Consider the following 24,422-nt stretch of genomic DNA (forward strand, 5'->3'; position numbering starts at 1 on the left):
TTCTTCTTTGTTTTTTTTTTAAATATGAAGGACCAAGAAGTCGAAGGTGAGTGGACGGCCCTCAATGATTGCTTTCGAACCCGCCATTATGAAGAAAGTTCGCCATTTGGGAACTTTAGGTGTAAGGCACAAGCGTTTTGGAATTTTCAACTTTTTAAAATGTCTTTTTTTTTCTCTACACAAACTAGTTAACTTTTTTCTGTAAATATTTTGATTTACAAAAAAATATTTATATATTTACAGATTTTTTAAATATTTACCTACAGAAAAAAGTTAACTATGACTATACAAGGTAAGTTTGTGAGAGAATGGTGTCTGAACTAAGCAGGGCTTGTATCTCAGAAAATTTCTAAATTTTATGTTTAGTTTAGAATCACTACATATTATAAACTGTCTGTTAGTATGCGCTTATCCCGGAAAGTTGGAAACGTTCCAGTTTGAATTGTTGGAAAGAGTGTTTTGGAGGAAGGTTGAAATATATATATATATATATATATATATATATATATATATATATATATATATATATATATATATATATATATATATATATATATATATATATATATATATATATGCTATGAATGCTACCCGTGGGATGTAGGGCCGGGTGGCTAGTATAAATTAAAAAACAAATTTGTTAAAAGATGAAAATTAATCGAAATATGAATTAACATTAATATTGGAGTGAAGAACCATTAAATTTGATTAGTAAGTGATATAGTAGGATTTTCAGGTAGGAAGTGTAAAAAATCTTCCTCTTTAATCACTGTATCAATAAAGAAAACTGAAATCCGTTGCGTAGTTTCAAAGATACATACAAACATAGGGACAGGAGCGGTAAACTACTTTGCTTTATACTATGTGGTGAAAATAAATCGCTACCTCTTATGACTTGCGCATAACTGTCACCCTTGTCTTTATTGTTTGGGCGTGTCGGTGGTCATCGGCACGGTTCATAGGTACTCGGTTCGAAGCCCAAACGACATAAAGGCACCAATCGTATACTTGTTGAATGCCCCGAACGGACTTTAAGAGCGTTTTAAAATTTTATGTAGGTATGTATGTGGAATGTGGACACTATTCAGTTTTTAACTCTGGCTTTTTTTAATTGTGAAAATAATTTAAACTAGTTGCTGCCCGCGACTTATTGCGCGTTAAACGTCTAAAAAGTAACTTATTATGTTAAACCATTGTCTATGCGATATTACTCCAAAATAAAAAATTCGCTTGGCGAAACAAAACAACTTTCAGACTTAACCAAATCCTAAATAAAATAAAACACCCTTGTATATATTTACTAGACAATGTGAAAGTTACATTGACGACTTATACTTTTGCACTTTTAACTATCAATCAAGTAAAACGAAGTTCATATTAATTCTATGAAGGTCATAGTTCTAAGAAGGTTCTTAATATAATTATGTTCGGCGCAAATTTCGAAAATCAAGTAATTGAATTTCTTCTAAATGAAAAAATTACTGAAATTAGTTTACGGTTTACTAAGAAAAATGAAAGCTTCGATTTAAAAAAGGATTCCATATTTAAAAAATATATCAGCCAGCTATAAATTCGTAGCACACGTCACGCGGCCCATAAATTATTTAAGAAAATTCCTTATACTTTTTAAGTTCGTTCTCTGTGCCCTTTTCTTTGACATCGGGAATGCTGAAGCGAGTTTTTGTTTGACAGTTTGACAACTAATGAGTTCGATATTTGAACCCGCATTATTTTTTTAAACTGCCAGTATTTTTCCTAAAACTACATAAGTAGGTATGTATTTGTGTACTTTTTTTAAAGATTTTGTTAAATATAAATATAACTACCTACTCAACGCGCTGTATGAAATCAACATAAAAAATATTAATTTATATTCCCATTAATGACATCCCCGTGATTTGGCTCATATAAGGATAACATACATTAATTTAATCACGTCTACATCCCTTGCGAGGTAGCCAACAGTAGACTGATAGGCCACGTTCAACTGTTTGGCTTATTGATAGAATTGAGATTCAAATAGTAACAGGTTGCTAGCCCATCGCCTAAAAGAAGAATCCGAAGTTTATAAGCCTTTCCCTTAGTCGGGTTATATACATTTCGTACAATGTACGAAAGATTAATAAAAGTGTATGCAAAGATGTAAGCAGCCAATTGGCAAGATGTGATCTCTGTCTACCCCTCCAAACAGAGAAGCGGTTTACATATATGTATGTACATTGTTTGTATAAAATACTTTAAAACTAAAAATAAAATATCTGTCAAAAACAAAAGAGCATTTTCTTTATTCTACAGACAAACTGCTCGATTCATTTCTTACACGCACGTAGACACGTGGCATCGGTATTTTGACAAATTGAATTTTATCAATGGTATTCCAATAAATCTTAACGGCCCAGACATTTTATTGCGATGAAAAGGACCCCAAATTTAATCAAGCTTAAGGAAGCGAGTAACATATTCTGAGACTGATAAGATACATTTTGTGTAATGTAATTTTGAAGTACAGATTTTTTTTTCTGGAATAGTTTATGCCCGCTTCTGCGTCCGCTTAAAACTATTAATCCCTTTTATTTTCCGTTCTTGTAAAAATTTTGTGAGTTAACATAACATAAAATCACGCCTCTTTCCCGGAGAAGTAGGCAGAGACTACACCTTTCCACTTGCCACGATCTCTGCATGCTTCCTTTGCTTCATCCACATTCATAACTCTCTTCATGCGAGCTCGGCGGTTTGGGTTATTTGTGATATAAACTTATTTACATGAAAAATTCAACCTTTTTACTACCATTACATTACGTCCGATGTTTTTCAGTCAATTACTCGTAAACTCTTGCGTTTCTACAAATTTATTTGATTGACTCGATACAAAGCAATATTGTATGTATTGCGAGTTGATCTAAATAGAATCGGCATCCTTAATTTTAACAAGCATTATTGCAACTCAAATTTCTAATTTCCTAAACATATTAAACTAAGTCTAAGATATGTCTGTCTGTTAAAACGTAAGACAAGAACAATCGCGCTGGGAGACAGGACTCGACATAGGATAGAGTGTTTCCAAGCTTTCAAAGGTATTTTCCGCTTTAGACCTATGGTTTTGTTCCTCATAACAATATTTTCTTTAAAATATGACAAATGACATGTCCAAGTAGAAGGGTAGGCCGAAGAAATTATGGCTCCACGTCGCAAAAGATTATCGCGCTAATGGACTGAAAACTTTACCAAGTGGAGACAAAAAAGTCGGAAGTCGGACCCGGGGTCCTGAAACACTGCTTTGGAGGGTGTAACCGGGAACAAGCAAAGATGAGAGAGAGATAAATTATATGTTGCAATTGTAAGTGGAGTTAGCCCTTTTCTATACATTCTTATTAAGGAAATAAAGAAAACTATTACTGACATATCTACTTGTATTTACTTAATTCTTTATTGCGCCTTTAAGCTATATCAGGCGAACTTCAGTCGGTACTGTTAACTGTTTTTTCAGACAAGCTTTTGTGACTGACACAATTATAAATTAATAAGAAGTAACCAAAGCTTAAAAATAAATGAGTTGTTACGTTTTCACTTCACCTTTCCAAAGATAAATCTCAAGATCATTTATTAAGAGTCTCGTTTCTTAAGAAAGTCTTTCAGAATCATAGTTTATTGTCATTGCCGAATAATACAGTCGATTTCCGGGAAATATTGCCAAGATAAAGAAATAATATAGCTAATCCTATAATTTGTAGGAACCTTTAATATAAAACGTGTGGAACTTTCGATTTACTTCCAAAATACTTGTTCAGGTATTAGGTCACAAGGGGAACAAACCAACACGGCATCTCCAAATCCATTTATGTCCCGTGTCTTCTCACTAAATAAACAGTTCTCCTCCGCGTTGACACGCTGGCTGGGCTGATATTGTTTTTGACGGATGGGTGGAAAAAAGTACGTAAAGGGAATTTACTCTTTTTATTTTTTTTTTGTTTTTCATACTGGCTGAACGGAAAAAATTAAAAAGTATATTAACAGTTATCTCACGGGTCTACTGAAAGAGATTTCTATTGATTTATGTAGCACCTTTGTACTACAATTTCTGTATTAATCGTCTTGCTTGTTCCCTTTGTCTACATAAATTAATTAAAAAAAATATATTTTTCTTCTTTTGATGTTTGACGTCCAAGTTACATCCTCACCACTCCAGAGCGGAGCCCGGGGTATACTTATGACCATGGATCGTAAATTGGGTAAGCTCAGGTATTTACACGAAGCGAATCCCTTCTGACCTCCGCAACCTTTGCGGGTAAACCTAACCCATATTCGATCATGGTCATCATCCAGTTGCCTGAATGTGCAGGTTTCCTTACGATGTTTTCCTCACAGTAAGAACATCGGTTAGTAATCTAACTAATGTACACAACTTCGATAATAAACATGGCCGAGGTGGGATTTGAATGTGCCTTTTTGCGCCACACGCATTTTAACCGGGCATCTTACTGACTCGACCATCGACGCTCTCATGGGTCTGTAATGCCTATTTATTCAGCACGGTCCAGTCTTCATCGCCCCTATGATTGTATTGAAAATAATAGGGAAGAATAAAATCCGAAACTTCGATTTGTATTCCCTTTGCCGTTGGAGGCTTCCGTTGTTTTTTTACTTTCAGCCCTCCTCCCTTCTAATACGACGCTGGATTTGTGGCCCAAGCCATTAGGGCAAAGCTGTAAGCGGTAGCAAATATTTACAATTGCGGTACGTAGGTACATATAACCACGTCTATATCCCTTGCGGTAGACAGAGCGAACAGTCTGTTAGGCCACATTCAGCTGTTTGGCTTAATGATAGAAAGCTTTCAGTCTTTCCAAGACTGTTGGCTCTGTCTACCCCGTAAAGGATATAGACGTGATGATATGTATGTATGTATGTATCCCTTAGTCGCCTTTAACGACATCCATGGGAATGAGACGGAGTGGTCCTTTTTTTGGTTCCTGGAACCACACGGCACATTCACGTAATCTATCATCTACATAATATAGGAGTTGCAGCCAATGTATTTGAATCATAAAATCCATTTAAAGCATAGTAAGACGTTGAAAGGAGAAGTCCTAGACGAAAGTTACGTCTAGGCTTGTTCTCATATAATTTCAGGTAAAGAAAGTATGAAAAATTCGCACAATGTACTTTCTGCCTATCCCTCTAGGAAACAGGCGTAATTGAATGCTTATTGATATTTAAATGAGGAAAGATGTATGTTTTTGCTTGTGACGAATTAAATAAAATCGTCTCTATTTGTGTCTGAATATATTTGTGAGTGAAGCGAAATCCTGCGCCCGCAAAGCACTCGTCTTTCCCGGATTGGTAGGCAGAGACCCTGCAAACTTGTTTCGCTTCATTCACATTCATAATTCTTTTCACTCTTGACCTTTAGTATCTTGTGACTTGCACCAAAAGTGAAATCGTCCTCGCTCAATGTTTATAGAGGAAAAACCGGGATTCCCCCAACAGCGTCCCGACGGTAAATAAGAGCCAAACCGATAGTTCGGATGGACGCGAATTGCGCTACCTTATTAGATCAAGGAAATGGGTAGATGTTTACTTTTATTTATTTAAACTTTATTGTGTACAAAATAAAAATATATGGCACGTTTGGCGCACTTAATGTTAGAAGCATTATCTACCAGTCAACCATTGCGTCTGACAGATAACTTTATGTGGGATCAAACTAAATAAATATATAATTTTTTTTTTTTTTTTTTTTTTTTTTTTTTTTTTTTTTTTTTTTTTTTTTTTTTTTTTTTTTGACAAATTACACTGATTGAGTTAGCCTCGGAGTAAGTTCGAAACTTGTGTTACGAGATACTAACTCAACGATACTATATTTTATAATAAATACTTATATAGATAAACATCCAAGACCCAGGCCAATCAGAAAAAGTTCTTTTCTCATCATGTCCTGACCGGGATTCGAACCCGGGACCTCCGGTGTCGCAGACAAGCGTACTACCGCTGAGCCACAGAGGCCGTCAATTATAATTACCTTAAAAAATACAAAGTAAAATAATAAAAAAAAATACTTAAAAACTACAATAAATACTCAATAAAGAAATACTTATCTTTTTATGTTTAACTTATATTATCTCTTTTTGTTTAACTTCATTTTGATCCTGTACCTCTGAAATTAAAGCTTACAAGCGAGGGAAACATGTGAGGAAACCTACACATTCACGCAAGGTTTCGGACGCTTCATGCAAAATCTTGACCCACCCAATCTATGATTGTGGTGATAGGCGAACTCCAGGTTCCTCTCCAGTTCAGGTTGGTAATTATACATACATACATACATACACATGGTGACGTCTGTATCCCTTGCGGGGTAGACAGAGCCAACAGTCTTGAAAAGTCTGAATGGCCACGTTCAGCTATTTGGCTTGACTGGTTGCTAGTCCATCGCCTAATAAAGAATCCCAAGTTTGGTGACTATATATGTATATGAATGAAATGCTATATCTCCTTATTCTTACATCTAAAGCATGGATAGACGTTTCGTTTGTATACCTATGGCTAAAGCGCTATTGGGTATGCGAAAAATGTTGGTTTGGCATCGGGAAATGGGCAAATAGGCGATTTGTAAGTCAAATAGCGTAGCTAAGCCGTTTCAACACTTAGCACAAAGATATTGTTTACTTTTAATAAAAGCTTATATGCTGAGGCTAACTGGCAGTTTTGACGGCCTCCGTGGCGCAGCGGTAGTACGCTTGTCTGTGACACCGGAGGTCCCGGGTTCAAATCCCGGCCAGGGCATGATGAGAAAATAACTATTTCTGATTGGCCTGGGTCTTGTTTATCTATATAAGCATTTATTATGAAATCCGTTGATTAATAATTTTGAGCATATAATTTTACTTATTACGTACTTCTACCCTGTTCAAGTAACTCTCCTGTTAGTTCTTCAATGGTTGACTGGAAGAAAACTTCTCTTGGGATAAGTCCGCCTTTGAAAATTTTGTCTAACAATTTAACTATATTTTTGTAATCTTTCGTATGTACAATAAAGATATAACAAGCAAACAAACTTTTCACATGAGACATAGTTAATTTCTTGAATGAATTAAGTTTATTTAAGAAATCGGTCAACATTTCTAAAACGCCTCAGTTACTTACTGATAACTGAAACGAATGGGCTTAGAAAGCTGACATTTGACTGGAATTTTTCTTGAGAAGTTTACAGGAGAACTATAAGAGAGCAAGTTCTTAAATTCACTCCTAAACTAAAAAAAAAATCAGCTATTTCGAGCGGCAGGGATAATATAACATCATGTATAAAAATGTATACAAAAAAGAATAGGACCACTCCATCTCTTTCCCATGGATGTCGTAAAAGGCGACTAAGGGATAGGCTTAGAATCTTGGGATTCTTTTTTAGGCGATGGGCTAGCAACCTGTCACTATTTGAATCTCAATTCTATCATTAAGCCAAAAAGCTGAACGTGGCCATTCAGTCTTTTCAAGACTGTTCGCTCTGTCTACCCCGCAAGGGAGTTAGACGTGACTATATGTATGAATGTATAAAAATGTATTTTAAAGAAGATAACATGCTGCCACCAGGGTGTCGAAACTCATTACTATCTTCCCGACAGTCGGTTAATAATAAATCTGAATTGTTAGGCCCGTCACACACGCCCAGCAATCGCGATGCGTAATTCTGATATCATTCATATGTGATCGGAATCGCAATGCAGGAATTAGCCTTTCCGTCGTTGAAATTTGTATTTTTTTTTCATTGAAATTCACATGTATACTAATATTATAAAGCTGAATAGTTTGTTTGTTTGTTTGAACGCGCTAATCTCAGGAACTACTGGTACGAATTAAATTTTTTTTTGTGTTGAATAGACCATTTATCAAGGAAGGCTTTAGGCTATTTAACACCACGCTACAACTTTTAGGAGCGAAGAAATAATGGGAAATGTGTAAAATAAACGGGGAAATTATTCATTATTGAGGGCTTCAATGATGCCCGAAATAACTATTCCACGCGGACCAAGTCGCGGGCACAGCTAATATAAATATATACGGAAAAAATTACACAGATTGTCTAAAACATGTTCTTCAATATAAAATTCAGATAACTTCTAATCAACACATATAAGTACCTACGTTTAATGAGAGAATTAATGCAAATTAATTTTACGTATGCTACTGGCGTGCCCTGATCCTTTGTTAATTAAAATAACTTTTAATGTGTTTTAAACATAAGTAGGAAAATTATTTAACAATGAAAATAGCTTTAACAAGTGTAACAGTAAACATCTTTTGGGTGGAAGGCATAAGCGTGAAGCGTTTTTATTTTCTTATTTTGTTTCGATTTAGGTAAATGTTTTAATGCAAAACTAATGTTTCCATCAAAAATAACTATAGCGATAACAATAACAATAATTTCTATTCAAATTCTTTAGCTGGTACAGCTGTTAGACTTTAGAATGCACTTCCCGATTCCGTTCAAGCTTCTCCGAGCCGCGTGTATACGTGTAGTTCCCAGCACGAATTAAAAAAAAAGAATAGGACCACTCCTTCTCTTTCCCATGGATGTCGTGAAAGGCGACTAAGGCATAGGCTTATAAACCTGGGATTCTTCATTTAGGCGATATGGGCTAGCAACCTGTAGCTATTTGAATCTCAATTCTATCATCAGGCCTTTACTTTATCTCGGACGTTTCGAATCGTGTTAAAATGATCCGTAGTTATCGAGCGATTGCTTAAATAAAGGTTCATTACGTGCGCGTTTAATACCTGCATCATCACTACATAGTATAAAACAAAGTCGCTATTTTAGTCTGTTTGTCTGTATGCTTAAATCCTTAAAATTATTCAACGGATTTTGATGCGGTTTCTTGTAACAGGTAGAGTGATTCAAGAGGAAGGTTTTTATGTATAATTTTTTCCGAATTTTGCACCCGTGCGTTGCCGGGGCGGGTCGCTAGTTATATATAAATGATAATTAAAATATATCTTTAGGTTGTTAACAAAACTCGCTATTTTGAACATCTTGGACCACACTTAGTCTTGCCCAAGGCAAAAGGACGGGCGGTGGTCCGAGGTAGGTAATTGGATTCGAATATACATTACAAAGACCCTCTCAGTTCCTATTTACCCTAAATAGTTTACTATTAAACGGAAAAATGTATACTAAAAGTGTTCCGATGCTTTCTTTATCAAGTTCTGATTTGGTGCAAGTAGAATTTTAGAATAGGGTCACCTCTACCCGTGGATGTCGTAAAAGTAGACTAAGAGAATGAGAACTTTCACCCAAAGCTACAACGGCCACAAAGCAAGGAGTTCTCCTGTAATTATCAGAGCCGGTATCCAAATACAAAAATTATCAGAACAGTTTGTGCCAAATGTGCATATGTAGTCTCGTGTGGCACTTTGAGTCCTCTATTTCAAATAGATGTCGTAAGAGACACCTAAGGGAATGAGAATTTCTAACTTCGTCACCTTTTTTTTCGCTTTGTGTGAAAACTTGACTTTCTCTAAGTCAAGTTTTATACACACAGCAAGTAAGAGACTTACACTACACTTAGAGTAAGTCAGGTTTGTGAAAAAAAGGAAATGTGACGAAGTTGAAGTTCATTAGAGAAGTGTGAAGATACAACCGTGATGATGATGATAGGATGATGTCACTACCTAGTCAATAACATGAATAAATTTAATAAAGATATTGTGCCGTGTGGTTCCCGAGACTTAGGTAAGACCATTCCCTCTCTTTTTCGTGGATGTCGTAATAGGCGACTAGGGGATTAAGTGGGTATTCTTCTTTTAGGCGATGGGCTCGGAGCTTGTCACTATTTGAATCGGAATGGATCCGTCATTAAGCCATACATTTGAACGTGGCCTTTCAGTCTTTTCGACATCCAAGATATTGAATGGTTCAATTCTAATGTGCCAAAAACCACACGGCACACTACAAATTTTTATACAGTGACGTAAAACACATCATCCGCATATGAAAGGCGGTTTTCAACAAACAAATCCTAACTCCATTGTGTCCCTGTCATAATGTGACCAAGATTCCTCTGACCGTGCCCTAAGCACAGTTCTGACCTACTTTTTCCCATGTCATATTCATGGAAGACAAGACTTCTCTTGGAAACAATCAAACTGCGATTCTGAGGCTCCGAGTTGGCATCAAATTGCTGTTGGGTTATGCTTAGTACGAATAAATTAACGATAGTGCAGATGGTTAACCTATACACTCGATCACTGATGCACTTAATTATCAACTTTATTACAGGTTATAAAAACGCGGAAAACTATCGTTGTCCCGTTTCAAGTCGTAATTAAAAGCGAAACAGTGATAGTGTTTCGCGCGATAAAATTTTACAACAGCCCCTGAAGCATAGCCCGCGCGACGTTGTATTAATCGCGCAAAAAACTATCGCTGTCCCGTTTTACAGCGATAGTTTTTCGCGCGATAAAAACGACGTCGCGCTTGTCATATTTCGGGGGCAGGCCTATATGTTATGGCATGTGTTAACTATAGTGTTAATCGACCTTAATTTCATCATTAAACAGTCAAACTTGGCCTTCGAGTCTTTGACTGTGTGCTCTGTCTACCCAGTCAGAGATAATAAGTTGATGTAATAAGTGATTTTTATCGTTTCAAATGAAGCAGATGGGTTTGCAACCTGTGACTATTTGAATCTCAACTACATTAAAAGCCATACCGCTGAACGTGACTATTCGGTCTTTTCAAGACTGTTGGCTCTGTCATCTCCGTAAAAGATATAGATGTGGTAATATGTATGTACCTATATATGCAAATGCATTATTTTTTAATCATTTTAAATCATCCATTGTCAGAGGTTAAGTATAAATAAAATAAATGAAAACGCATACAATGTATAAGTTGCTACATCTGCTCTCATATTTATTTTGTAGTAACGCCATCTTTGCGTCATTTGTCAGTTTTAGAGTGTGTCCCTTCACTGAACAAGTTCGGAATTATCTGAAGAATTTGGCTTCAGACAGTGGTAATGATAGAATAAATTTCTAGTTGGAATAACTATTGAATTTCTTTTAGGATTCATTTTTTTTTATCTATGGAATAAGCAATAAAACAACCAAAAGTTCTATTTTTAACCGCCTTAAAAAAGGTGGTTGTCAGTTTGACTTGTTTTTATGTATATCTTTGTATGTATGTTTGTCCGCGATTATCTCGCGTTTAGCTGAACCGATTTTGATGCGGATTTCAGGACGGTGTTTGTTTTTTTACAATGGTTATTGTTATACTCATCAGGTTTTGCTAGCTGCTTCGCTTCTCACGCATATTGTAAAAGTCAATTAAAGGAAAAGTTAATGATTATCTGACGTCTCTTTAAGCGATGATATAGCTGAGCTGTCACAATTCTAAACGTTTTGAGTCTTGTTTCTTAGTGGCTCTGTCCTCCCCGTAAGGCAAAAGTGATAAGTATGCGAGAAAGAATATTCAAAGCTATCGATTCTAAAAGTAAAGAAAAGAAGACTTAAGTTCTCCACTCGAAAAATTTAAACACGATATTGCGACGGCTACAAAAGAGATCAATTTACAAAAGTTTGAATACAAAATGTTTTTAAAGTAGCACTAGAAAGAAAGCTGCAAGTAGTGTAGTAAATTCGATTTGTATGGAAGTTTAGCGGGGCTTTGTTGTGGTGCAAGTCATAAGCGCAGATATTTTGTAAGCGTATTTAGTATTTTTAACATATTTGTATTGTATTGTATTGTATATATTTGGGATTCCTCTTTAAGGGGATTGGCTAGCAACCTGCCACTACTGAAAGCCCACGTTCAGCTGTATGGATCAATGATGGAATTTAGATTCAAATAGTGACAGGTTGATAGCCCCATACCTACAAGAGTAATCTGTAATTTATCCCAAATTAGAAACTTAGGATAATCAGTAGGATACTGAATCGTTTTTCTAAACATTCCATTTTTGCTGACAAAACATAGATCTTAATGCTAATACAAAGCCTACCAGTCCACCTTTAGGGTGATGCGAAAGTAGGTGTATTAAAAGAATTTGGAATTAATTTAAACAACACAAGCTACCGTGACTTTGATCCCGACTTGTAAAGTAGTTGCCTATATAACTCCCTAAGGTTTATTCTGTATTCTAGGATCCCAAATTTCATTCAAATCGATTCAGCGGTATAGCTGTGAAAACGGAACAGACACACAGACAGACCTTCGCATTTATATTTTTAATGAGAAATACATATGTACATTCAATTACAACAGTATAACAAAAGCGTAATAATTATAGGATTAAAATCGCTTTCTCTTATGTCTTGAACCACGCATATAAAGTTGACCGGCAGACGAAATGTACGCCATAGCTCCAGGTTCACACTTTTGTTGCATATTCTCTGATCGTTCGGATTATTTGCATACGCTGCTCTTGTTTATGGTAAATATTTAAATTTCGAACGTAATGCTTCTGAGCCGGAATTCTTTTTAAGGTATTCCGTACTTTTTAATGTTATTTTTAAATTACGATTGGAATGTTTCGTAATTTTTTAAAATGACACCGATCCGTTATATTTTTTAACAGTGTTTTTTAGCGTGAAATTGTGTAGGGTAGCTATGTCCAATGTAAAAAACATTTTTAATAAATGAAATTATATTTATGACGCCCTATAAAACCAGGAAAGACAAAATTATAAGCTTTAAAATATGTATTTTGTTTATAAATGCTTCATTTACATTTAAAAATGTTGTTTATCTAAAAAATCATAACAAACACATACCGTGTCGTGTTTCCGTTTAGCAAAATATTCAATTAGGGTCACCATGATGCCGTCAGTTATACTGAAATATTTTTTTTTTCAGTAAAAAAAATACAAAGCCTGTTCTGTAGCGGATTAAGTGTCACCTACAATAGAATACAGGTATTTCGCTAATCCCACGGAAACTACAGTTTTACCGGGATCAAAGGTATGTCCTTCATCAGACTTAATTATTTATATGTGTTATATCAAGAAGATTAATTCAAAAGATAATCCGTGAAGAGGTAACCAAACAAACAAACTTACTTTCGCATTTATTACATTAGTTGGAATTAAAACATTATGCGCGTAGAATGTACAACAGGTGGACTTAATGCCACAAGGCATTCTCTGCCAGTCGAACCTTTGGACCGAACTGAGATGAATGTAGGGGTAGTGCGACATCTCTACGCCACTCGTCACAACATCCAATCAAACAACTACTGTCAATCATCGCGAAGAAAATGACGCGCTCAACCAACAGCAGCGAAGTATCTAAATCGCGATTTCAAAGATTTCACGGATTGGAGCATAAATACAACCTCCGACACAACATCGTCGGAGCCGCGGTTCCCCAGGCATAACAAGTAATTTCTAGTAAAAAAAAAATGTTATCATCAAGGGCCCGATTTTCACACCTACTCAATATGCTCACAAAATTTCATGAGAATCGGTCAAGCCGTTTCGGAGGAGTTCGGGAACGAACATTGTGACACGAGAATTTTATATATAAGAAGTTTAAATACTAAGTTGAATATATTGTTATATTAACTCAAGTTAAAATAAAAAAATGTGGAGCGGCTTTGACTCTTAAAATTTTGCAGCCTCGCGCAGTCTCATGGGCCCCATCCGTTTATTATTACGTAAGGGAAATTTAGGCGGTTTTTGTAAAGGAAATTCCTCCTATAATACTAACTTTCGACATACTTCTGAAGCTACTTTAGAACTATACTCACTCATAACATACATACATACAACTAATTCTATATATATACCTATAAAAGCGAAAAACACTCACTTAGGAATCACAAAATCTTGAAATCTAATGAGCCAATAAAGATGAAATTTGGCAGGAAGGTAGATTTTAACTAGGAGGGATCCACTAAGAAAGGATTTTTGGAAATTCTGTTCCTAAGGGGGTGAAATAGGGGTTGCAAGTTTGTATGAAACTTCGACATTTTCAGTGTGGGTTACGCGGACGAAGTCGCGGGCAACAGCTAGTATATATATACATCTAAAGATTCGATCTCATCCTCACCATAATAGAGAGGAGCCCAGGGTATGCCCTTGACCATGGATCCTGCATTGGTTGAGTCAGGTTTTTATTTTACACAAAGCGACTCCCGTCTGAACTCCGCAACTTTTACAGGGGGATCTATCCCGTATGCATGATCCAATATGGTTACACATCCAGTTGCCTGAATATGCATATTTCCTCATATGTTTTCTTTCACCCCAAGAGCACCGGTTGGCACTCAAACTAATGTACGTAACTTATGAAAAGAGTCATTTGTAGGGAAAAGGTAGGACGAGATGGTATTTCACCCATCACGCATTTTACATACATACATACTTTTTTCTTTGCGGGTAGGCGCGGCGGAAATACGAAAAAAACATAGCTCCACATTAATAATTTATTAAAAATATCTAATCAAGAAAAACTCTGGCTAAAAGTAGATAACTTTGCTGCCAGACTCACCTGCGCTCATCTCACATTATAATCCTATCAAGTATCCTGCGCTTCAACACTAATCTGCATTATGGAGGCTACTCATGGGCTGAGCTTTGATGATCTTCAAAGAACATTCCAAACAAGAATGCAGGAATATGAGGACAAGCTGCTGCAGATTGCTTCAGGGACTTCGCCAAGACATCCTGATTTATCATCGCTTGCACGTGAGTTCAGTGATTTTAAGAAGTTTGTCTTGCAATCATTGTCTGTCATAAAATCGCAGATAGATTTGCTCTCTCTTGGTCAGGACAGACATGAAACCATGATGCGAAGAAAGGTACTGATGCTACATGGGGTTCCAGAGAAAGAAAATGAGAATGTCCAAGATTCTGTCCTTCACATACTTTGCGACAACATGAAATTGGGTAGTGTTATAAAAACTGATTTAGCGGTTTGTCATAGGCTGGGTTCCCGTCGTGGCAGGATCCGACCGATTATCGTGCGTTTTTATAATATGGATTCTAGAACTCTTGTGTGGGATAGCAAAACCACTCTTAAAGGCTCTGGTGTTACGGTATCCGAATTTTTAACCAATGCCCGGCATAAGGCATTCATCACCGCACGTCGCCACTTTGGTGTGAGGAATTGCTGGACCGTCGAGGGAAAAATCATTGTCTTGCTCCCTAACAAGTCTCGTCATAAGCTGGAGTCCCTCTCCGAAGTGCAAGCCCTTATTGCTGCCCATCCGATTGCTGAAACAAGTTCCGATGGCAAAGAGACGGGCCCGGCAGTCACTCGCAAGCAAAAAGCTGGCTCCAGTAAGGCCCCTGTGGCCCCTAAAGCGAGCAGATTGCGTGGACGTGAGTGAATGACCGGTATTATTGTTAATGGGTTTTTCTGTGGCCCAAGGTGGCGGTACATTTATTGTTCACATCTATGTAGGTATTTCTTTAATTTTCTTTTTTGCATATCACCCTTACCTCTATTTTAAATATTAATTTTAAATAAAATTAACTGGTTATTGTTATAGAAATTCACTGTCACACCTCACAGTCTGTTATTGTCTGTCATGTTTTTAATCCAATTGTCATTATCATGATTGTCATTCACCTGTCACCTTGGACTAACAATTACTGCCACTGTCATTTCTGCTGTGGAGTTGTCATTGTCATCAGAGTATAATTATTAATTGCTGCGTTTTGTTCCAAGCCATAATATTTGTAGCACTTTTTCTTTGTTTCTCTATATTCTTTTATATTTGTAAAAATTTTGCGGAACTGTAATTATTAGATTTTGTGAGTAGTGAGCAATGGGTGAGTTTGGCGGGTAATTTATTGCCTATTAATATAGTCACATTATTTATTATTATAATATTATTATTATTTTTTTTGTTAAATTATTAATATTTTGTTAATTGTCTTTTTATGGATATTAACGAGAGTTATTTTTCTTGCTCGTCTTCTTCTTGTAGTTTTCTCAGTGCGGATACGGATTTCACACCTGGACAGCTATTATGCGATGATCTGTCTAGGATTTTTTTCTGACTATCCTCGAAATTTTAATATTGTACATATAAATGCACAAAGTATCCTTGGTCATTTCCCAGATTTCGTAACCTCTTTTGATTGTGCTCATTTAGATGCAATACTTGTTTCGGAATCTTTCCTAAAACCCTCACTACATTCTTCTCTTGTCGATTTAAATAATTTTAACCTTATTCGCAATGACAGAGTTGGTGCAGCTTGTGGTGGTGTCGCTGTTTACATCCGAAATTCAATTCCCTATAAAATTCTACGCAGTTCCCCCTCCACTTATTCAGCAACTGCTGAATTTATTTTCCTTGAATTGAATATGCTTCACGCTAAAATACTTCTTGCGGTATTTTATTCTCCTAGTCTCCATATTAATTATTTCAGTACATTTGATTCTCTTTTAGATGAACTTCGTCCCATCTATGAACACATTGTTATAATGGGTGATTTTAATACGTGTCTCATTAAAAACGATTCTCGTTCCCTTCAAATTCAAAACATTGTGTCTTCTTATAACTTGAATATCTTACCACTTTCAACAACACATCATGCACCGGGCATCGTCCCATCCCTGTTAGACCTTATAATTACCTCTTCTCTTGACAATGTCGCCTGTCATGGTCAACTTACTGCTCCGTTTTCACATCACGATCTCCTTTACTTATCATACCTGATTCGTGCCCCTAAGCGTAAGTTACAGTACCGAACTGTCCGAAATTTCAAGGGTATTGACGTGGAGGCATTGACTAGGGACTCATTGACCATTGATTGGACCTTAATTTTCAATGAGAATAATATAAACAATAAAATTGAAATTCTCAACACCATGATTCTCACATTATTTGACAGCCATGCACCATTGCGTCGTGTCAAAGTAAAACATAAACCTGCCCCTTGGCTTACTTTGGAAATTAAGGAGTGGATGGCACGCAGGGATAAAGCAAAACGGCGATATAAGAGATGTCCGTCTGAACGTAATTTGCAGTTTTACAAGATGCTTCGCAACCGGTGTAGTCGTTCATGTCGTGACGCCAAGAGACGTTACTTCCACGAATCGCTTGTGAATCGAAGCCCTGCCGAGACGTGGAAATTTTTGAGGTCTGTTGGTGTGGGAAAATCCTCTTCTTCTACTTTCTCTCATTTTAACCTTAATGATCTCAATAAACATTTCTCACATCCCCCTATAACTTTAGATCCAACTATTAAATCTGCTACTCTCTCCAAATTATTAGATATACCCACCCCCACTTATCCTGCCTTTGAGTTTTCTGCAGTTCTTCAAGATGACGTTACTAAAGCTATTCAACATATTTCTTCTGATGCAGTGGGAAACGACTTAGTATGCTCCAAGATGATCAGTTTACTTTTACCCATACTACTACCAGTACTAACTCACATCTTTAATTATTCATTTTCATCGGGTACGTTTCCTTTGGCTTGGAAGCGGGCTAATGTTATACCATTGCCAAAAACTTCTAATCCTTCATCCTTCTCTGACCTTCGTCCTATATCTATTTTACCATACCTCTCTAAAGTTCTTGAACATCTTTCACACAACCAGTTTTCTTCATTTCTCTATAAAAATAATCTTATTAGCCCATTTCAATCTGGTTTCAGACCTGGACATAGCACAACCACCGCTCTAATTAATGTAACGGACGACATCCGTTGGGCAATGGAAAATAAGTCACTCACTTTGATTGTGTTACTGGATTTCACTAGTGCATTTAATTCTATTGACTTTGACGTTTTGTTGGGCGTGCTGCGGTCAAGTAATATCTCTCCCTCTTCCCTATCATGGTTTGATTCATATCTTCGCGATCGATCACAGCTTGTCCGTGTTGGTGAGTCGGTTTCTGATTGGTGTAAACTTAGTGCTGGTGTGCCTCAGGGCGGTATACTCTCGCCGTTGCTATTTTCGGTATTTATAACATCAGTCTCTAAACTACTGACATGCAATTATCATCTTTTCGCTGATGATTTACAAATATATTGTCATTTTAAAGAGAAAGACTCCTTGACAGCCATTGCGGAGATGAATGCGGAACTTGATCGGGTTTCTGAATGGGCGAAGTGTTATGGTCTCTTGGTTAATCCTGTCAAATCTAAGGCTATGATAATTGGTAGTTATTATATGTGCAATCAAATCAACATTGATATACTGCCAAGCCTGTACTATAATGGTTCTCCAATTGAATTCACCAAATCTGCAAGGAACCTTGGTCTTACTATAGATTCAAACCTTAACTGGTCGGCCCATATTAAGGAGGTTAGTCGTAAGATCTACTACTCTTTTCATACTCTAAGATGCCTTCAATATTTCCTACCTTTTCAAACAAGGGTCTCTCTCATGCAGAGTTTGATTCTTCCTATTCTGGACTATGCTGATGCGTGCTATCTTGATGCCACAGAGGAGCAACTGGATAAATTGGAACGGTTACAAAATCTCTGTATCCGTTTCATTTTTGGCTTAAGAAAATACGATCATGTTTCCATTTACCGTACTAAGCTGAAATGGCTTCCCATTCGCTTTCGTAGAAATACTCGCATTCTCTGTCTTCTTTTTAATATTTTATTTAATCCCGCCTTTCCTTCCTATCTTAAAGATCGTTTCTCTTTCCGTCATTCGTCTAATTCTCCTTGCAGATCCCATTTGCGCACCATTCTTACTATTCCTACCCACAAGACTTCCTTCTACTCTTTCTCCTTCTCTACTCATGCTGTACGACTGTGGAATTCCTTACCGCATGATATTCGCGATTCCCAAACTCTCTCTTCATTCAAACGACGAGTTAAAGACTATTATCTCTCCAAATAGACTTATATATATTATATTTATATTGGTATGTTTATGTAGTTTATTACTGTCATTTATTTAAGTACTAGCATGTATGTTTAGTTAAATATGTTAAACGTTATTTATGCACACGCCATACCGCTCTAAAATTCATCTTTCCTCTCATGGGTCTACTGGAAGAGATTTCTTGTGAAATAAGTAGCACCTTTGTACTAGAATTATTGTAATAAATGCTCCTGTATATAATTTTGTGTACATAAATAAATAAATAAAAATAAATAAATACATACATATGGTCACGTCTATATCCCTTGCGGGGTAGACAGAGCCAACAGACTTGATAAGACTGAATGGCCACGTTCAGCTAATTGACATAATGATAGAAATGAGATTAAAATAATGACAGGTTGCTAGCCCATCGCCTAAAAAAGAATCCCAAGTTTGTAAACCTATCCTTTAGTCGCCTTTTGCGACATCCATGGGAAAGAGTTGGAGTGGTATGGTCCTATTCTTTTTTGTATTGGTGCCGGGAACCACACGGCGCGCATTTTAATTTGCACCTTACCGATTCAACCACCGGCGCTGTCAGAGTCCTCCCCAGGGACCTAACTGGGACCAACGCTAGAATGATAGACGTGTTTGAAAGCAAGCACAGATTAATCTGTTTATATAAATATATAATCACATATATTTTAAATAGACACAACAATTTACACTATAGTAATAATTATTTTCAAGACACGATACGTCCGGCAGCTTGATGTAGAATGCCCAGTCTGCATCGTCGACCTGGCCGTCGTCGGTGCCCCACTACACAGACAAAGTGGTGGGGCGCGCAGTGGGGGTGCAACTGCCAGCGCCGCATTGTTACCAATGTGAAAATATAGATGGCGACAATATGTTGGTCACCTTACTCAGTTGGAGGTAAACAAACAAAAATATTTTATTCATATTTTGTTTGAGCATTTGATGTCGAAAACAATAGCCTACGGTGTCGGAAATGTGGCATATTTTATGAGTAGGTAGGTACCTATCGATTGAATTTCAACCCTCTTGCGGAAATGAAGGATGCCATATCTGAATACGAAGAACAATTAATGAACTTTTGTTGTAGTATTTTATTTGTTTTATTATATATTGTATGCTATTGTTGTTGGGGAAAAAACTGTATGTGTATCACGTACCAGAAGCTTCGCTTTCCGCGTAGATTGTAAAAATAATCAAGGGAAAAGCTTAATGATGATTGATTCTTTTAGACTTTTAGTTCGCAACTGGTCGCTAGTTAAAATTTCGATTCCGCTATTAACGGGTACGTGGCCTTCGTATCATTTCTAGACTGTAAGCTCTATCTGCCCCGTAAGGGATAAAGACGTGATCATATGAATTACAAATGACTGTTCTACCACCGTTCTAGTATTTTTCTGAAGTATTTTCAGAGAAAATGTTTAAAAGGGCTCCAATTTTTCCATCGTGTTCCGAAGTGACCCGAGTTCACGGTGACAACCTTATTAAACTTCGCTCCACTTCGACGATTATAAGTTCCCAAGTGTTATTTTTAATGAGTTTTTCGTCGATTTCACTGATATTACGTGCAACCGACGGATTTGCTTGAGATTCAAATGTAATTAATTAAAATTCTTTGATTATGTACTTTATCTTGTCCGCGTGATAATTACTCGGTACTCAATATACTATACATATGTAGATATGTAAAATTTCCTGGTGATCGTACGTGGGTTCGAATCTGATAGATACCTTGTTATAAAACTTGTCTTGTCTTTATGTATATTTATTTAAATAAAATAAAGATGATACCTTTCTTTTCTTTATAGGGTAAAACAGAGCAAGCAGTCTCAAAAAGACTGAAAGGCCACGTTCAGCTTTATGGCTTAAAGATGGAATTGAGATTCTAATAACGACAGGTTGCTAGCCCATCGCTTAAAAGAATCCAAAGTTTACCAACTAAACCTAGAAATCTCTTGGTACATGTTTGATCAAATTATACACAACCTAATAAAAATATAAAAAAAACATCCATGGCATGGTCTGAAATATGTATTCACGGAATTGAATACTTAAAAATAGAATCTACCTTAGTCTGCGACTAACAAAATCAGCACAACACCGCATTATCCGATGCGCGTCCACCGACAAACGATACGAGATCAATTCTCCAATCGGATACAAGATCCGCAAAACTAAATCCGTATACAATACCAAATCCGCCGCAAGCAATAGCCAGATGTTATCCATTGCACTGAGACACGAAAATGTCTAAAACTTACTTTATATCGAAGTTAAATAAAGTTTAAAACCGAATGTACGAAGATTTTTCGTTTAGTGACATATGACGTTTTGTTGTGAGATAGATCGACAATCTGTCACTTTTGGCCAATAGAATGCGAGAATTATTTTAAAATTAGAACAATCCTGATTCACCCCGATCTAAAATCAAACACTAATGAGAAATATAATAATAATTTGTTTGTAATTTTATGGGGTGTAATGCCGCGTGCATATTAAAATATGAAGTGTTTGATATTAATATTTTATAACTGAGCAGATGTTCAAGTTTTAAGGGGTCGATTTGATAGACATCCTTTTTATAATAGATTTATAGATATTTTAAGATGAGTTAACAAGCTTATGAAAGTACTCAAATGTTAATTTGAAAGGCTGTCAAAATGTTACGACACCCAATTCATGGGATTTGTAGTTCCACTTTGCTAATTATTATTGTGTATTTTTAGGTCGTATGAATATGTCAAACAAAAGTTGTTTATCTACAGGGTGCCCAGAATGAAATCAAAACATTTATTTTATAAATTAGTTGTCCATATGTACATCGATAAAATTAATCATCAGAATAATATATTGTTATGTAGGTATATATTGTTTGTCAATAATTAAAGGTTCGTCACCGTATCCTCTAGTAATAACTTTATCTAACTATGTATTATATTTTCACTTCAAAATACTAACAAAATATATGTAGATGTGAATTATTAACTACTTTTTTAACACGGAAGATAAAATATTTTCACCATTTACATATGTTTTAGCGAAAATAGATTCAAACTTTTAACGAACCGACGTCGATTTTCCAATTCTGCTAAAATCTTTTATGCATACGAGATTAGCGACGGGCCTAACAACTGCGAAAGCGTTCGGGTTTTTTAATTGTATAATCGACTTTTGATTGGTGTTCCAATTTTGTTTTAATTGGAAGTATTTTATTTATTGTTCCCATAAAACATCATAAATTACAGGAGCGTTTTATGTAATTACTTGTTGTATAAGGTTTCATTGGAAAATTACTTAAGACTCAAAGCTGAAATATTGTATTGTATCTCACTTTAAAAATAAGAGAAAAGATCATGTTGAATTTGTTACAAATAAAAGAAAAACGTGTATACTGTTCTAAAGTCATTGAATGGATTGCGAATTGCACGTACGACTATGACGTCTGAGACTTTTTTTACGGGATTAAAAAAACCTAAGCGATCAAAGCTTTAGTTACTTAAGCCAATAAAATAATACTGGCGTGATAAAAAATTGTGTGACTACGAAAAATAAAATTTACTCATAGAACGGCTTACTGTGAAATAGCTTGCAATTAAAACCGTTTCATGTTTGAATCAATCATAAATGTACCAATTGGACCCTCATCGAAACGATTATTACTAATTTGCTATTGACACGTGATCCATAAACGTTTCATTTGGACCCGTCAATTCCATATTGGTCGCACAAACGATAGCACGAATGATTGCGTAAGGTATAAAATAAATAAATACATTTATTTATAAATCCATACTGGTTACTCGAGAAAATAAAAAATAAATATATTTTACATCGATACATTCGGACTTTAATTATGAACTTTTCATAGTCGCGCCTTTTTTGACCAGTCATATACATAATTTGTTGCTTTAACATATAAGTAAAAAAAAAAGTGAAGTTGTGTTTTAACACTTTAGTCATCGTAATTATATAATATTACAAGTTTCTTTATTACAACAATGTTATCTCTGACAAATTAATTCACCCGATTCTCCCCTTAAAAACAAGATAAGATCGCTACTCGTTTATTTTACACCTATAGAAAATTAAGATCCATTAAAAGTAGATTTAACGATAACATTATTTAATTAAATGTAACTAAATGCACAGTAGTAATGTTTACTTTTATCAAAAGGAACGTGTGTAAACTTGCGACTATCTAAAAAAATATGGCTTTTGCGATGGATTTATCCTTATAATTCTAGAACCATAGAAACGTTTTCCTTATATTCTTCGTTAAGATTACTTTATACTATAGAGAATATTAAAATGAGTTATATTTTGACATGAAACAACTTAGTGACATGAAATTTTTCGTACATCAACTATTATGACAAAAATAAACGACGAAACTCAGAGTTTAGTCGCAAGTCTACTCATGCGCACTTTCACCCCAAATATGACTACAGGGGAATGAAATACCGTTTCCCTGTTCACCCTTATCGTCGCACAACCATCTTGTTTCCGATCCCCACAACTGATATCATGTTATTTCTATTAATGACTTATTTTCTCTTGTTCATTTCACCTCGCTTATCTCGGTATGGCGATCGCATTTGCCCGATTCACCCCCAATGTGAGGATTGATATTTTTGATGTATACACATTGGGCGAGTGGAATATCTGATGGGAAAGGTACATGTTTTTCTTTTGCGGTTTTTAAAGCAACGAAAATGATCCAAACTGGGTCAGTTTCCCTTGCTAAGATATTCTTATTCTTCTTCATTGATGCACTCTTAACAGAGTGGTCGTGGAAGTTGTGGTCGTCATGTAGTCGTGGAAGTGGAGGAGGCAGACACTCCGCACAATGCTTTGCAATTTTGCTTTGCTCGAAGTCATTGGCTTGCACTTGTGAATCGACTGGCTCACAATATACTTTATAAGGTCAATCCAACGCATAGCTGTTATTCCGCGCTTTTGCTTGGAGACTCACACTTGGTCAAGTGTTATTCGCAGACTATAAACTTAACTTGTCCTGTCCAGAAACTTCCTTAAAAATTAAAAAAAAAAGATAAATGCTAGAATGCTATAAATTTATTTTTTTCTCGTCAAAGAATGGATCGGCACCCAACTATTGAAGTATTATTATGAATACGTCTATTTATTCAACAGATCTTTTCAACAAGCCATCAAAATTAAACATCCTTCTAGACTTTTTGAGACTATGAGATCTGTCTACCCCGTAAGGGAAAAGATTTTATACATGTGTGTGTTTCCTACAGACCTTTCAAAGCTCCTTTTGACCCTTTTGTTTCCTTTACAACCGCTTGATATAAATATATATCGGCTTGCTTTATACAAGTCCCTTACGACCCTTTTATAAACGAAGTATAGTCGATCAATGTAAAATTATGAGCAATACTGTCGACCGCCGCAACCCGGTTCACCCCACCCATTCCAAACATAATACTGTTAGTTTTAGATGACGAGATAAGACATGAAAAGCATGAATCGTTGAAGAATGGTTTTTATACCACTGAAGTAGCAATTGATTGATAAATAGTTAGTCGATATTTGATTTAGGGGACTTTTTATACTTTGGCAATTTTTTCAATGTTCTTTTTTTTTCAAT

At 35.9% G+C, this 24,422-nt stretch overlaps 2 protein-coding genes across 2 annotated transcripts in view; both read left to right on the forward strand.

Moving 5' to 3' along the window:
* Positions 1–24,422, forward strand: part of LOC106142769 (uncharacterized) — a 537,134-nt gene that overhangs the window by 37,887 nt on the left and 474,825 nt on the right. The gene's annotated exons all lie outside the window — the stretch shown is intronic.
* Positions 14,547–15,326, forward strand: LOC106138831 (protein unc-13 homolog C). Its single transcript, XM_013340114.2, has one exon. It carries the CDS (start codon positions 14,547–14,549, stop codon positions 15,324–15,326), a length of 780 nt encoding a protein of 259 aa, XP_013195568.2.

This window comes from Amyelois transitella, chromosome 25 (assembly GCF_032362555.1).
Source record: "Amyelois transitella isolate CPQ chromosome 25, ilAmyTran1.1, whole genome shotgun sequence".
NCBI lineage: Eukaryota > Metazoa > Arthropoda > Insecta > Lepidoptera > Pyralidae > Amyelois > Amyelois transitella.